Raw genomic sequence first — 15,898 nt, 5'->3', positions numbered from 1 at the left:
CTCTCCCCTGTCTCTCACAAACACACACACACACACACCTGCATCCTCATCCTCATACTCATAAACACAAACACACACATACACACATACACACATACTCACATACACACAAACCTCCCAGAGGGTAAGGTCAAAACAACGTGGTGCAGCGGTCCCCTTGGTGACAGTGTGTTTATGGTAAGGGTGTTTAGCGGGGGCCGCGGGGACCATCCGCCTCCCCCCAACCTCTGAGGCCCGTACAGGAAGCAGTCCCATTCCCCTGCTGTTCCAAGCCAAGCACCAACCTATCCCAACCAGCCACAGCACCAGTCACTACACATGATGCGATGTGCTGGTGAATGCACTTCAGCAGAGCTGACCTGACAATGAACTACATTCACAGAGAAATTGTAGAGGGATGTCTGGGTAGATGGTATGCATTACCTAGTGGCAAAATGATAATAATATATCTGTGTAGAAGCTGTTGAAAGCCATGAAATGCAAATATACAACAGCAGTGAATATAAGATATGCTTTTTGGGAGGTCGGAAAGCACGCATCTATTGACACACATAACTAGCAATAAAGGTTTAGTGTTGAAAGGGATTAGTCTAGATTTTAGACAACCACTGCTAACCACATGTATGACCTGTCTATAGCGTACAGTGTTTTGTAAGGAAGTAAATGATATGGAAAAGAAATGTAATTATTATAATTTTTACTATGGAGAAACTGTTATATCCATTCTATTCAAAAAGACAAAAGACAGGGAGAGAAATATGCAATAATGTGGTCATTAGCTAACATAGTCCGCTCTTTCTCACGCCCTCTCTCTTCATCTCGTCTGTATATCCACTAAGTTATCACTCCCTCATGTCTCTTTTCATGTTGTTTCTCTTATTTCTCTCCCTCTCTCTCTGTCTCTCTCTGCCACACACAGCCCTGCTGGGCAGCGGTGAGACAGCTGTAAGGTCCTGTCCCACATTCTGTCCCCGTAAGCCTCTGCTGATCCCCGGAAGCTTGAGCTGGATTCCCCCGATGGCAGGGGCTCTCTACCAGGAACTTGAGCGTGTGGAGCCACACCGCCCAACAACGCGGCGCAGGGGCCGTGCTTATTCAGGAGTATAAAGAGAGGCCCACGCCCACGCGGCCGACTGTGCCACCACGACACCGCTCAAACGCCGGGGAGACGACTGAGGCTGTGCGAAAGGGATTACTCCAAATGGTGTTCTGCCCAAAAAAGGCAATATCCTGTGACACAGGACTGATAGTGGAGAGCGTGTGTCCCTTGTTGGGTTTGTCCCCAGGGGCAAAGAGCATGGCTATGGAACAAACTGGCTTGTTTGTGCTTGGTAACATGGAATGACATAACACACTATGTGAGACACAAATATGAGGATGGCATATTTCACTTTGTGCTTGTGGATTAACTGCAAAGAAGTTTGAGAAATCTAAAATCTAAAATAAATTAAAAGTATCTTAACTTTTCTTTTTTGTTACTTTTTCAGCATGAATCTCTCAAATCTCAAGGGAAAAGGCAATAGCTTAGCTTCATGTGGGATTTACAAGGAATTATAAAAGTATTTAGTCCATGTGAAAAACATAACTAGGGCCTCCCAACAGACAAATAAACAAACAATACAACCTGTATTACTCTTATACAGTACTGTAGTTCAGTTGTCAACAATGTTGAGGAGTGTCATAAACCACTCAAGACAGAGGAGCCACCCAATGCAGCAAGTGTCTGCCTTCTCACAAAGGCATGTGTCAGTATCATAGAGATCTGGGACACATCACAGATCAGACATGTTGTATAAGCAAATGCGAAGCTAAATATATCACACCTCAACATTCCAGGAGGTCCGATACATATTGTAGGCATTTGTGTGCAAACTCAAATGAATTCCAATCTCTTGCAAAAGTCAAAATATAGTCAGCATACCTGACGGTCCCTGAAAGAGGGTTTGCAAAAAATTCTACCAAAGATACCTTACCTGCATCAATTCATATCAAGGGTATTTCAGTACTATGTATTAAATATTATACTATAAAATAATACTGCGTGTATACTGTCATGGGATGTATTTGGGGTTAGGATTAGTCAAATCTAACGTTTCCACAAAATAAGTACACCTACATTATTCATTACTTATGTAAGTATATCATAATAAACACATAATAATATGTAAGACCACATTACCTTTCCAGGAAGCATTTTCTAACAGTAGCCAGGGCTCTATGATGTTATTTCCTCTTTATTATTATATCCTGTTTGATTTGTCACTCAGCTAAAGCGCACGGAGCTTTGAGGTGGCTCACACTGAATCTATTTCCTAGGAGCGCTAAATGCCAAGTCTTAAATGAAGACATGTCCCTGATCCTATCACATCGCCACTCTTTGTTTGATGACATTTTAGCAGTGTTTTATTTTCCATTAACATGATAGTACTGAGACAGCCACCGATAAAAAAATATTTTAATAAATAAATAATGCAGCAGCATAAATATATAAATATTGTACATGAGGTGAGCTGCACTGGTGAATAGCTCCTGTTTCGTTTTGACAGTCAAATCAAGCAAATGTCAGATTCCCCCCCTGCCTTCTCCCTGAGGTTAGATAATAGCTAATATCAAAACGTACTTCATCTTTGGCATTTCAGTCCCACAAGGTTAAAGGCCAGTGACAGCCTGTTATTAGTAAAAAGAGTGTAATTAACTTGAACACAACGTACATAGAGAGGGGGGGGGGAGGGGGTAAGAGAGAAATTAGGGATGGAGAAAGAGACAACAGGCAGTGCAGTGAGAGAAAGAAGGTGAGAGGATGGGAGGAAGACAGAAAGGGGAGAAAGGATGAGACAGGGAGAGAGAAACAGATAGAGAGAGAGAGAGCGAGAGAGAGAGAGAGAAACTGAATAAGATACGGTGGTGGTGAGTCATACAATCATTACGTGCAAGCCCCAGACTCAAATGTGAGTGCTTTCACACCGTCTGTCATTGTTCATATTGCTAAAATCAAGACCCAAAAGGTTACAAGTGGCTATTTAAGAAAATCATATATTATTTTGAATGCAGATGACAGGACAGGAGCAGTCTGGAAACAAAAGGAGGCACGAAATAAGACCCGTTCAAATGAGTCTCTCACCTCTGGCTTCCAAGAGATGGAAACGCTATCCCAGATAAATACAAACCCCGGCTTTCAAGTCAAATGATATGTAAGCAATTCACTGTGAGACCCGTGCCGCATCAGGGCCAGATCTGTACCAGAGCCCAGCCACGGTCTGGGAAGATGTATGGGTTACGGTTCTGATTGCCGCAATTCTACATCTTACAATGGCTTCAGCGAGGACATGGAGGACGGATGGAGGGACTCTGGGATAGGTTCACTGACAGCACCTTTTCAAACCACTGCTTTCATCTAGGAGACGAAATGAGGCTCCTCCATTATGTTCAAAGCTATTGCTTCGGGGGTATACAGGGTTATTGCATGTTGGGAGGGGTACAGGTATTACAGCTTCCATTCAATCTTCAACCAGAACATTGGCAAGCTAATCTAGGCTTATTCATATCTGTTTTGACATTTGTGAACCATAAAAAAGGTTCTTGGTTCCTGTTGTTCTGAGTGAGGTCATCTGTTATATCTGTTATCCATCTCGCTGGTAAACTACTCTGTGAACTTTCTGTGAGCTACGCATAAATTGAAAACTCACTCCAAACTGACATCATCAGTGGGCAGCAGACAGCTGTGCAATTTGCAACAACTTATCTGCCTACATGCATTCTTATAGCTGTGGTTCATATGCAGATGAGTACAACAGGCTGGCGACATAATACCCCATTTCTGCTTACAGAAAAAAAAAAATCCGGCTGCAAAACCGCGCTCCTAAATTACATAATTACATCTGGCAAGGCTCTGGGAATACGCTCAAAATAACTCACTGTGCCAGAAAAAAATCCTCTCTCTAAAAAAAGAGAGAAGACTAGAGTGGTGTAAATATGCTAAAAGGTATTTGCGCTAGCTTATCCAAGAAACTACGTGTCAAATGAAGGCTAAAGCTTGACGGTTTTGTAAACCGCCACATGACGCTATGCAAACCAAGGACTTGTTGGACGAATGCTGCTGCCTGATAATCTGTTGCTCTCCCCACCTGTGTGCTTGGGATTGAGATAGAAAAAAAAGATGGAGGTCAACTTGTTCGAAGCCCCAACATTATGAAACATGAACCTGGACTCCTGATTTACACAACGTACATGATCCCTGGTAATCTTCATCTTGACAAATATGAAAACGATATTCTAAATATAGCATGCTTATGTAGCTAGAAGGGTAAGGAGATGAACACAAACCTGTTATGCTACTGGTGTTAACTATCGGGTCTATTGTGTTCCATCATGAATGACAACCACCTTTAGCAAGAAACAAATTAGATCTTCTTAATTAAAAACAAACAACAAAGGATCTAATATCAGAAAGTTTTGCATATCTGACATGTTCATGTTGTTGTGATTTATCATGTATGGAGGGAGGGTACCCAAAAGCATCAATACGGTTTAATTCACTTAAACTAGAGTGCTGCACCTCATCACTGCCGCAGGAACTGCTAAACGCAGCAGTGATGTTGACAATCCACTGGACAGGATAAGTGGTGGTGAGTCAATTTAATCTGACACTTCTTGTACGAAATTGCCGGAAAGGTGCTCTCCTTTTTAGGGAGAGGTTACTGAATTTGAGTGTTTTTTTTGTTTAGTTTTTTTGACATCAACATAAACAAACAAAAATGCCATCTCCACCCTAACCCTGCATTTCTATGAAAGGCCATGGCATCTGGAGCTGTGATTGGAAAACAATGACGTAAGGCATGCTATTTCCTTTCATAGAAATTCTGCAAATTCAGAAAACTCTGCATCTTCCTTATGTGACAGGAGATGGTAGTGTGTTATTTTCGCCCTTAAAAGAGCCCAGTGAGGAAAACAGGGTATGTGTGAGCTATTTCCAACCCTCAACACAGAGCAGCCATCATCCGCCTCTGACTAACATCGCTGGATTTCTCCAAACATCAATACCTCAATAGAGCGTTGGAGACAGGGGATGGTTGAAAGAATGCTCAAATTACTGATATATGCAGGGATCACAGAAACACATGGATTAAAGCTCTGTGATTCAAAGAATCACTGTAGATGATTCACAAGCATGTCTGAAGGGCTTTTGTGTTTTCAGCTAAAACAGTACAGGCAGGCTTTGCTTATATACAATGACAAGGAATAATGCAACAAGTACAGTAAATCAATCAATACAAATAAATAAATCAGCATACATGGACAAATATCCCCACAAAGGGTTCAACTCCTACAATCTCCAATATATGCAAGAATCGTCTAACTTCTAATAGTACTAACAGTAGGCTGATCAACTCTACATAACATTTGACAACCTCCTCTTTTCTTCAAGTATTTACTGGCTACGAACAAGAAAAGAAATGGTAAATTATGCCTAAAACTCCAATTATGGTTGGTTCTTCAGACTTGAAGACTCTTCACATGCCTGAATGAAGAGTACTTGGGAAGAGACGGTCCTTTTCAGCCTCTCCTCTGCAGCTCTCCTGTTCTTCTTCTCAATGCTTCCTGATTCATGCTAAAGGTTAACCAACAGAATGTTCCCGAAAAGCAACAAAATAACAAGAACTACAGGAGTTCACAGAATTTTAAGAAAAACATGACCCTTTACTCGTTGAAATCAATTGTGGAGTTAATCTGGGAGGGAGCCGAGGCCACAGGTTTCCATCAGTGCCCTTCTGATTACAATAAATTACCTGCTCTTGTCTCTAGTACCTCATACCACTCTCTTTTCCAAGAAACACTGGTTCATTTGTGTTCCTGGACAGAGTGTGACCTCGAAAGACTCCGGTATGAGCCTACAGCACGTCTACTCATGTCAGCTGACAAATGGCTGTGGAAGGTTCCAGAACTTACTTACTGAGGCTGAGGCAGCAAATATGTAGAGCACCCTTAGTTCTAGGCAGTGCAGCCAAACTTGAGATATGCCCACTTTCCGCCATGAACCCGACACTATTCTAAACAGGTAAGAGTATCTGAGATGCCGCAACGTGTGCATAATTTCCAGACTGTCTCCATGCTGGCTTAAGTTCTCGGAGAGAGACAGACGCCACGGCATTCGTAGCCTCTTAGCATCACAGACTACTGCACAGCCACGGTGTGCTGCCAGTACAAATGAGCAAAGTGAGAATGATGACAAAGTATACAGTCCCACGGGATCTGCAGTCAAATGAAACGGTATTTAAAAGTCTTTTTAAAACTGCTGTTAACACTGTGTGCTGCGACCATCTTTTTTCATCACTATGAACTTGTATAAATGCGACGCAGCATTGCCTCTTCCCTGAAAGTCTTATTCTGAGCAAGAACAAAACAGCTAACCGTCTTCAGCATGGTGTTCCAGAGGCTCAGCCAACCCAGACAGCCAGAGAGGGAAAGAGAGACAGAGGAAAGAGAGCTAATTGTTGTCTGGTTATTATTGTACCTTGGCTGTTTTAAGACAAGACACGAAAAGCTCAACAAATCTGAGGGATTGTGTTAGCATCACTCTGCCCTGCCAAACAAAAGTGGCCCCGGCTGCACACGTCCAGCGGCTCAAAAAAAGGCAGCCAGGAATGTTAATGCCCTTCGTGAGGCCTTTGGCTCCGGCTTGTGCACCCCGTAAAAGTCGTTTTAGACTGAGCAAACTGTCCTGTAGTCTTATTAACACCGTGTCACGTTACTGAGATGCAGTTTCAACCCGGCTACTTAAACTTTAGCCAACCTTGCAGAAGGACTGTAAAGAAGTGGAAGAGAAGGAGGAGGTGGGAGGGGGTTGTGGGGAGGGGGCAAGTGGGGGTCAGACACACACATAGTACGCCAGCATTTTCACCCTAGGGAAAAACTATCCATGTGGTACAAAGGCCATACTTCTAAGTTGCCACATTAAAACGAGATGCCCATATAAAGTAGAGCACGAGAGAGAGAGAGAGAGAGAGAGAAAGCGATTTTTACATAACCTCCCATGAAAACCATACTCCCTTCGTATCCACATCCTTCACCATTATCAAGAAACTTTGTTCTGTTTTCTGAAGGAAATATATTTGTAAAGCATGCCTAGGTTGTTCCTGTTCCTCACCTCTCCTGAACGACATCTGAACGCCTTTTCAGTTGCCCCATTTCCTATGCTCTCTCCCTCCCCTCTCTTTCTCGTATTCTTCCCACATTCCATTAATAGCCTATGTTGAGGTCCCATAATAGAAAACTTTCCATTGGTTTGCATTTATAGACATTCTCCCTTACAGGAAAGAATAACAATGTGAGTAGAAGGGGAAAAGGCCAATTGAGCTCGCCTCTAAGCCAGACACTCCAGCAACCTAGCCCATAGTGTCTGACAAAGTGAATGACCTTCTCTGTCTGAAAAATTGTTCTTACTGAGCTAATGCTAATTACGCTAACACCTCCTGTAAACAGTACAGCTCTGGGCAATGGTGGGTTGTTGAGGAAAAGGTCAAATGTCCGTCATCCTGGGGACCTGAAGGCTCAACAGCAGTGACTCCGGATGTGTCATAGCCTGTAGATCTCCTCTGCTGACACTAGGGGAGCAGTTCCTCCAACAGGCAAGGATTAACTTTTAAAACAAGAGGGGGGGAAAAAAACTATGTTTGTTACTGATCAACGATATGAGCTCGACGACGCAAGTGATCTTTTACTCTTCCTTTTGAGCGTACCAGCTTAATACTATCATATCAAGAGCAGGAACAATTTCATGTAGTACATTTCTAGTAAATTGTACTAAATTACTACCAATGTTCATTGCTGCAGTTTCAACCAAAATAAGAATTTTTGAGTGGACTGGCATCATGGGGAATCAGTAAACCTCTAATCACTCCGATTTGAGGATAACTAAAGCATTGACTTCCACCAGCAGTTGGATGACAAATGGATATACATAATGAAAGAAAATAAACCACAGAAAACAGAGCAGAACAGAAGGATCTTTCTGTCCTGTGTTTCGTTGGCTTCCAGACACCAATGAAGCTAAGCCCAGTCCTCTCCGACGGCTGCTTCCACAGCAGGAAAGGGCACACCAACAACAACAGCAACAAAAAATAAATCTAATTTCTCAAATAATACAGCCTCTAAAATACAACATCAGTTTAAAAAGGATTTTGGTGACTGTGTGGACCCTGATTGGCCGTGTGAATCAGTCTGGGTGATTTTCCACCCTCCTCCTCCCTGTGAACCGTCGTCTATTCTTAGAGATCTAGTGACACTTTGCCACTATAAATAGATTTGATTCATCAATTCAGGCTTTTCATGAGGGTAATCTTATCACTGCTTATTAAATTGATTCGGGGGCCCGGGCAGAGCTGAAAACGGGTTCTCACTTCTTTCGGAGGTGCCGACCCCCATCAAACACTCTGACAGGCCTGCAAATCAATGGTGACGGCGGACACCCACCCTCCGCATCTCACCAGCTCTCCAATGGTTTTACCTCTCCCATCAATTGGGATATATGACACCAAACAGACACCCATGCGACATGCATGTGTGGGTAAACACACACACACACTCGTAGATGTAATCCATGTTCTCCCTCTCTGAAGGAGCAGTATATCATTGCCATAGGGACATTCCCATGCATTCCCATGAGAACACACAAGCATATATGAAAACACACAGAAAGAGACCATGTTCATGCATTCTTATGTGGCAATGCAGAGATGTAAAGATGCAGTGGCTTAAACACACACACGCACACACGCGCACACACACACACACACACACACACACACACACACACAAATATACAAGACCAAGGGGTTGACTCTAAAGGACAAAAAAACATTGTTTCCCGCCAGCTCATCATTAGATACATAAATACAGTGAACATTTGGGCATTCCCCAGATGTTTAGCAAATCCAATCATTGATTCCCGAATCCCTTTAAGATTTTTCTTGCGTAAGCTTTGTCTCTGATTGTTTTTTTTTCCTGATCGGATTTTGAAGATGGATACAGACACAGTCCACCCCACGCAGTAGGTAAGCATCGGCATATCAGAGCACCCCGCACAGCGCCACCCCCTTCTTCAGAGACCTTCACTGGCCCTCAGCGCTGTCAATCATCTCTTCCTGCCTCTTCTGAAGACCTGCGCCCTGTTCCTATTTTTGTGTTGGACTATTGAAGGGTTAACGATCATGCCTCCCCACTAATTGATGGCATTTGCATTTCCGTGGAGCTGGGGAGGAGTGGGATGAGAGGACAGGCTTTGGGGGTGAGCCCCCCCTTTACAGCAGACCCTCTTCTTGCCAATCAAGCCACCCCATGGAGAAGCCACTCTCCATCTACCCCACGCTGTCTCTCTAACCCATTAAGGCAGCCAACTGGTGAGTGGTCTCTGAGCAAGCGCTGTTGAGAGGTTGACACAGCTTGCGATCTGATGAAAAGCCATAAAACATCTCCATCGCTCAGGAAATTAAGCTCCTCACAATTAGCATATGTTACCTTCAGATGTGCAGAAGGGCGCTTCGCTCACTTCCAAACAAGCACGTTCGGACGTGATTGATAGCCTGGGTCAGACACTCGGCAAAAGAAGGACATTACTCTTGCCTTGTGTGTTTGGAATAAATGTCATTTGTTATTTGGGGTTCCTTTTTTTGCTCGCAGCCAGGTAATTGGTTCCATGACTTGGAGCCAGACAAGTGGAACTTGGCAAACTCAGCCGATGCCATAATAGGTTACCTCAAAACAAACGCTTGTCAGAGGACAGGCTGCACGACCTTACCCTTAACTAGACAGCCCCAGGGGGCTGGGAGCTCAGAGTCTGAGCTTGAGGCAGACTGTCTGTAGGTCCACAGTAACAACCTCAAGAGGATGAAGTTTGGGCATCTCCGCCCGTGGTGGGGTTTCAATCTGGAAATTGAGTATTGGCAGACGCATCACCAAGTGCCTGGCTAGACTGACTAAAAAGGACACAGAAGAGCCTTCACTAGAGATGGTGAAAGAGAGAGAGAGACAGAGAGAAAGAGAGAGGGGAGGGAAGAAAAAGAGAGAAGGAGAGACAGGAGAGAGGACATTTATATGAACATGTAATGCTTAATATGTAGCGTGACAGAGAGAGCAAAAAGATAAATAAACTCACAGATGCAGCTCTCTCCCGCTCCCTCTCCCTCTCTCCATTACTCCCTCTTTCTCTCTCCTTTCAGCTCTCCCTTTCCTGTTCTGCCCCTCTTTATTCCTCCCTCCCTCCCTCTCTTGCTAGCTCTCACAGATGCCCTTAGGCCGAGGTTAACAGTCTATCTACCAGGTCATCAGTTTCATCAGCCTCCCCAAGTCCCCATAAAACGCTCACATCCTGATCGACCCACCTTCATGCCAACAGCTCTGACTACAGCAGTAAAGAGTGATGTGGACCAGCTCTCCATCTCTGCTTCTATCTGTTTGTCTGTGTGTAGGAGATACAGTGTGTGCGTGCGTGCATGTGTGTGTGTGTGTGTGTGTGTGTGTGTGTGTGTGTGTGTGTGTGTGTGTGCGTGTGTGTGTGTGTGTGTGTGTGTGTATCACATCCTGTGATGTGGGACAATGCTGGTCAGCTGGACAGAGAGACCTGGCAGAAGGTCTGCTAATCACATGACCGCACTGAACACATCACAAGGGCAGAGAGGAGACACACACACACACACACACACACACACACAGAATACTCTCTCTCTCTCACACTTTCATACACACACACACACACACACACACACACACACACACACACACACACGCAAACTGCATTGAACAATAAGTGGACCTCGACAGAGGAGAAGCCATCTCCTCCTCATAAGCTGTGCGTGACTGGAGAGATTTTAACTGAAGCGCACTATGATGTGACACAGACAACAGAATGGGAATCTGAGCACAACCTACAAAGGTCACCCACCTCTCGCAGGACATGGATACCACAAGAAATGTGCTCTTAATGCATTGCCAAAACTGACTATAAGAGCAATAAGATTGCACTGCTGAAATAGTGAGTGCGTTTCATTGCCTTGAATAGGTCAAAGCTTTATATGAACACCTCCATCATAACTAGCAAATAAGCAGCGTTATTGCCAGCTAAACAACACTTACACTGAAAAAATCCAATTAATCTTATGACACTTCATGCATGAACAGAATGAGAGCACTGTGACAGCAGAATGTATTTAGCAGCACTCTCTATTTCAGTTTCTGTTAATGTCAGGGAAGATCAAAAACACTGAGGCTTTTACTTCTCAAAGGCAACAGGTGTGTGGTATCAAACATAGTATCTTCCTCTCCTGTACAGTTTACAGCTTACACAAAAAGGTGCTACCGATTAAATAAGCCACACGATTTCAGGAACTTTGAGCCTTGGCTTTAAACTTCACCCCTGATGTGTTCGCAGTTGAAAGCAGGGGAGGGTGCTGCTGTTTCTGAAAGGCACTGTTTGCCATGAGTTTTTTTGGGTCATTTCTGGTTTTGTGGTAACTGTTCACAAAGCATTGTTAAAATGGATGCTTATTTGGCGATTTTAAAGCCCTCTCGATCATATCATCTTACCTTGCCTTCCTGCTCCTCAAATACGCTCTGGTCCACGTTGCAGGCGAACAGCGAGGTGGGGAGGTCGTTGAAGTCGGTGATCTGGTGGAAGCTGTCCCCCAGAGCCGGGTTCCCCAGTGTGGCCTGCAGTACGACCAGCTCCTCGCCCCCCAGCCGGTACACCCTCTGGACGAACGGTGAGCCTCGCAGTTTGGGAAATAAATGCTCTCCTTTCATGGCTGCAACAGGGGGAGACAAACAGGTAATGTGTGTTTGCTTTGGATAAAAGAAAACACAACATAACATAACCTTCATGCACATTATGATGTGCAATTTAACCCAACATGTTGCTTCTGACAGTGCAAATTCTGAGCTATTGCACTTACGATGGACTGTGTATCTTATGTGTATCTTACATAAAATGATCTGGGATCAGTAATAATATATGGTCTAGGCCAAGGCCGCAAACTAAATCAGAAAGATGGAGAGTTGGCCATGAAAGCAGAGTCTTGTGGTTCCCACAAAAAAAGTAGCTGAACCTTCACTGCAAAAAAAAAAAATTTAGATTTAATTTCCCACAACAGAACATTACACTCAGCAGATGTTTTCTAGCATGGCTGCTTAGAGGCACCTAAAGTAACTGTGCAGGCCCATATTTCAGGATTATGTGCTTTCCCTCGGAGCTGAACCCATAACTCTGGTCTTGCTATTGCCTCACGCTACCGTGTGAGTTATTAGTGAAGGTGGGACTCAAGCCTCCTGCTCCAACCAGAGACTGATAGATATAGCTCAATATTTTCAATTTTACTGTAAGAGTGAAAGTAATTTAATTGTCTGCAGCTGATGTGAATGGGGTACGAGAGATGTTCTCTTGGGATGGATTTGGATGGTCATGGATTGACCTGGTTTTCTGACTGACTTTGCTACCCTACAGTTATTCCCCTTTGCCGATAGTACTGCATGCGCCATTGAAAATGGCTCTGGGATTTGTATCATGCATTCCAAAAAAGATTCGACAGCCACATTAGCAAATTATTCTGCTGTCTGGCTTTTCACATTAATATATTTTTGCACAAAAACATTCCTTTCTGGAGAGAGAGAGAGTGAGTATACTGTGAAAGAAAATGGATCCACTGCTATCAGCCACTGTATATTTAAGGGCATCTGACACAGCCATTTAAGAAAGCCACACGCAAGAGTTCCTTTCACACCTCTGAACGACCTGAGAAAAGTCATGGCTTCCACAGCACAGAGCTCCTTGAGGGCAACAGATGCACAGTCACAAATGCTCTCCCATTCCCTTTAGAGTGCCCTACATTTTCAGCACACTAAAACTCATGAGCCCTGAAAGCAGGGCAGGATACTTTTCTAGTGCTATCGATACCCTCCTAAAAGCAACAGGTCCAAATTCGATATACAATACATCCTTTGACCGAACAAACCTACATCTAGGCACCAGAAATGAAAGACCATAGAAACTTGACAATGCTGAGGCATTGTGGCACATGGTCTATAACTGCAGGCTAGGGATCATCTCAGGGAACCTAGAATCCTGAGGATGGAGCACGCTGAAACATTTACCTCCCTAGAACCCTGGGAAACATATGTCAGCCTTTGGAGAGGGCTGCTAATGCTCACCCAAAAGATTAACCACAAAATAACCACAAGCCCAACCATCCTCCACGTCCCCTACACATACACCCACACCCACACACACACACTCACTCCCCGCCATCATTGTCATGGTGTTGGTAATCTCCCCTGACGAGCCAGAACACCAGGCAGCTCTGGCTGTCACAACTGTCACACTCACCCCTCTAAAGACGCAGTGCTATTTCAGGATCAATACCCTTCATCACCAGACAAGCACACACACACACACACACACACACACACACACACACACACACACACACACACACACCTGTATACATAGACATGGTATGCAGGCACTAGTGAGTACTCTCACGTAGACACTTATATACACATACAGATCAACTATAGAGACAAGCCTACTTAAGTACGTGGCTACAGCACATGGGGAGAAGTCTCAATCGTGTACTAACCTCTATACAAACACTTTTTCAGCATGTAGACAAATACATATTAACACCGATCAGACCCCCTCCTCCTTCACACAGACAGTGTTAAACACACTCTAGAGAGAGAGAGAGAGCACGAGAGAGCAAGAGAGAAGCCCTCCTCACCTCTCTCTCTCCACTCACACAGTCTATCTCACTGCTATAGATAGAGGCTTTCGCTGTCTGGCTCATTCTTGCCCTGGTGTGAATGCTTCTAAAAATAGCCCCCTGTGGCTAATGAAATGCACACATCGCTGGGCATTTGATTAAAATGAACTGTTCCAGACAGGAGAAGCGTTACCTCCGCCTCACACACACACACACACATACCCCCCCCCCCCCCCCCCCCCCCAAACCCATCCATTTAATTTCACTAACATCATGTGCTGCCTTTCCCACACAGATGTTTATGCGACATATATGCACAATAAACCCAGTGCTGCTTGAGATTGGTCCTAAAGGTCACTGGTGTCAAAGCCTGCAGCCAGCCCTCGCTCCCTGCCTCCCTCCTGCTCCCTGTGTCTGTCATAGTCTGGCGGTTGTGGAAGAGAGGAAGTAGGCCTACTTTAAGGCCTGTTTTTGTCATGGAAAGGAATCCAGTACTCAAAGCCCTTAGGAGGAATTCAATTAAGGAATTTTGCCAGTAAATGTCATGCTGCCACTGGCAGTTGCCTGCTAAATAGTTTGATGGACTTCCTTTGTTACTTTTCTTTTTTCTTTTTACTGTCTGGGTGCTTTCTATTTCCCTGATACTATTGGTCAGTGCAGGATATGACTGTGGGAGTAAGGTGTTTAGGCTATTTGTATGCAGCAGCATTACCCAAAAAGGATCAGTTTAATGCTGTGGATCATTATACATTTATAACAATATTAAGGAGTGTGTAATTTGATATAACCTTTCTGAAATCAACATACAATCACTGGACCATCAATGAACCATTTGCATTTAGACACTCACACTAACTTTTGTTATCTTAACACACAAGCAACACTGCAAGCTACAGGGGCTATGATTAAGGTCGGTTACTGAGTAGTTTTCCATAGAAATCTAACAACATGACTGTCAATCCTTTAATGATTAATCATCTCTAATATGACTCGCTGAACTGATTGATCAAAATCAGAAACACTAATGAACAAAACATTGAAACAACGTGACTGACTTTTTCCAAAACACAACACTCTCTCACACAAACTCACTGCCACACCAAAGGAGTGGTAGAAGCATCAGCAACAGTAGGCTACATTACAAAATAGCACAGGTGACATGAGCCCAAAATCAACAAATAGGACAACTATATTAAAAGGCACCATTACCCACAGGAGTTTTACTTTCATTCAAGCCACGTGTGCCATAATAATATATTATTTGTCATTAATTTTCGAATAGAGTGGTATCCATAGCGGTTGAAGAACTTGAGGTCGATGAAGACAAAAATCTTAAATGATGTGAGTGCAAGGATGACGTGCGGACCATACTGCAACCTGTTTGCTGCATCCAGCGCTTGAGTCATCCAATTGAGGAGCGGTCGCTCGCTCTCCCGGCACAGTCTGACACCACGGATTTTTTAAAAAATTTAAGTGACATGTGTTACGTGCTAAAAGAAAAAGACTACACAATCTTATTTAATTAATAAAAGTAAAGCTTAATAAAGCCTGATATCAGGCTTGAGCAAACTTGATAAACATAGCTGACTATTTGCGACATAACGAAGGAAAACACTTGGTCAAGGTCAAACAAAAGAAGCAACTTTAAGTGTAAACGGTGGGTTAATTCATGACTGTATAAAATGGTCTAAACAGTCTTCATTAGGTTGTGCTTATACAGTATGAGTTAGTGTGGACGACACGGTAAAGTAATGTGCCCTTGGCAATGTGCGTTGTTTTTCATACCCGCACTATGCGAAGTAACTTGAAAAACACATTAGACTCGTCATCAAAAGTCATGCTTTAACAAGTTACAGGGGCACTTTTCTCATCACATCAAACTCAGCCTACAACGCATCCAGCGTCGCTCACATGGTAACATTATGCCAATTTTCCACCCACAGAAACACGATCTGATAGAACAAGTCGCCATCGCTTAGTGCTGTACCTGTTCGGGATGTAAGCTGTCCGATGCGTATCTTCCGCGGTGGCTCTGCCTCCTCACTTTCCTTTGTGAATCAACCTCGCATTCCAGCTGCGATTCACTAATCTCCTGACGTTATTGCAGACAGTTTGAATCACCAATGGCTGCCTTCCGGCATTCAAAAGATGTT

The 15,898-nt window shown here is 43.8% G+C and overlaps 1 protein-coding gene across 1 annotated transcript in view; it reads right to left on the bottom strand.

Annotated features, from left to right (window-relative positions):
* rcan2 (regulator of calcineurin 2) overlaps positions 1-11,793 on the bottom strand; it is a gene marked incomplete at both ends in the record, with an annotated part of 76,220 nt that extends 64,427 nt beyond the window's left edge. Inside the window, one exon of the mRNA XM_080860481.1 lies at positions 11,578-11,793. Coding sequence (XP_080716607.1) covers positions 11,578-11,793 — 216 coding nt within the window. The remainder of the gene's footprint in view (positions 1-11,577) is intronic.
* Between the last annotated feature and the right edge of the window lie 4,105 nt (positions 11,794-15,898).

The sequence above is a fragment of the Sprattus sprattus genome (genome assembly GCF_963457725.1).
Source record: "Sprattus sprattus genome assembly, chromosome: 2".
In the NCBI taxonomy this organism is placed as follows: domain Eukaryota; kingdom Metazoa; phylum Chordata; class Actinopteri; order Clupeiformes; family Clupeidae; genus Sprattus; species Sprattus sprattus.
The sequence above is the reverse complement of the archived record's forward strand: the minus strand, read 5'-3'. Positions and strand labels throughout refer to the sequence as shown.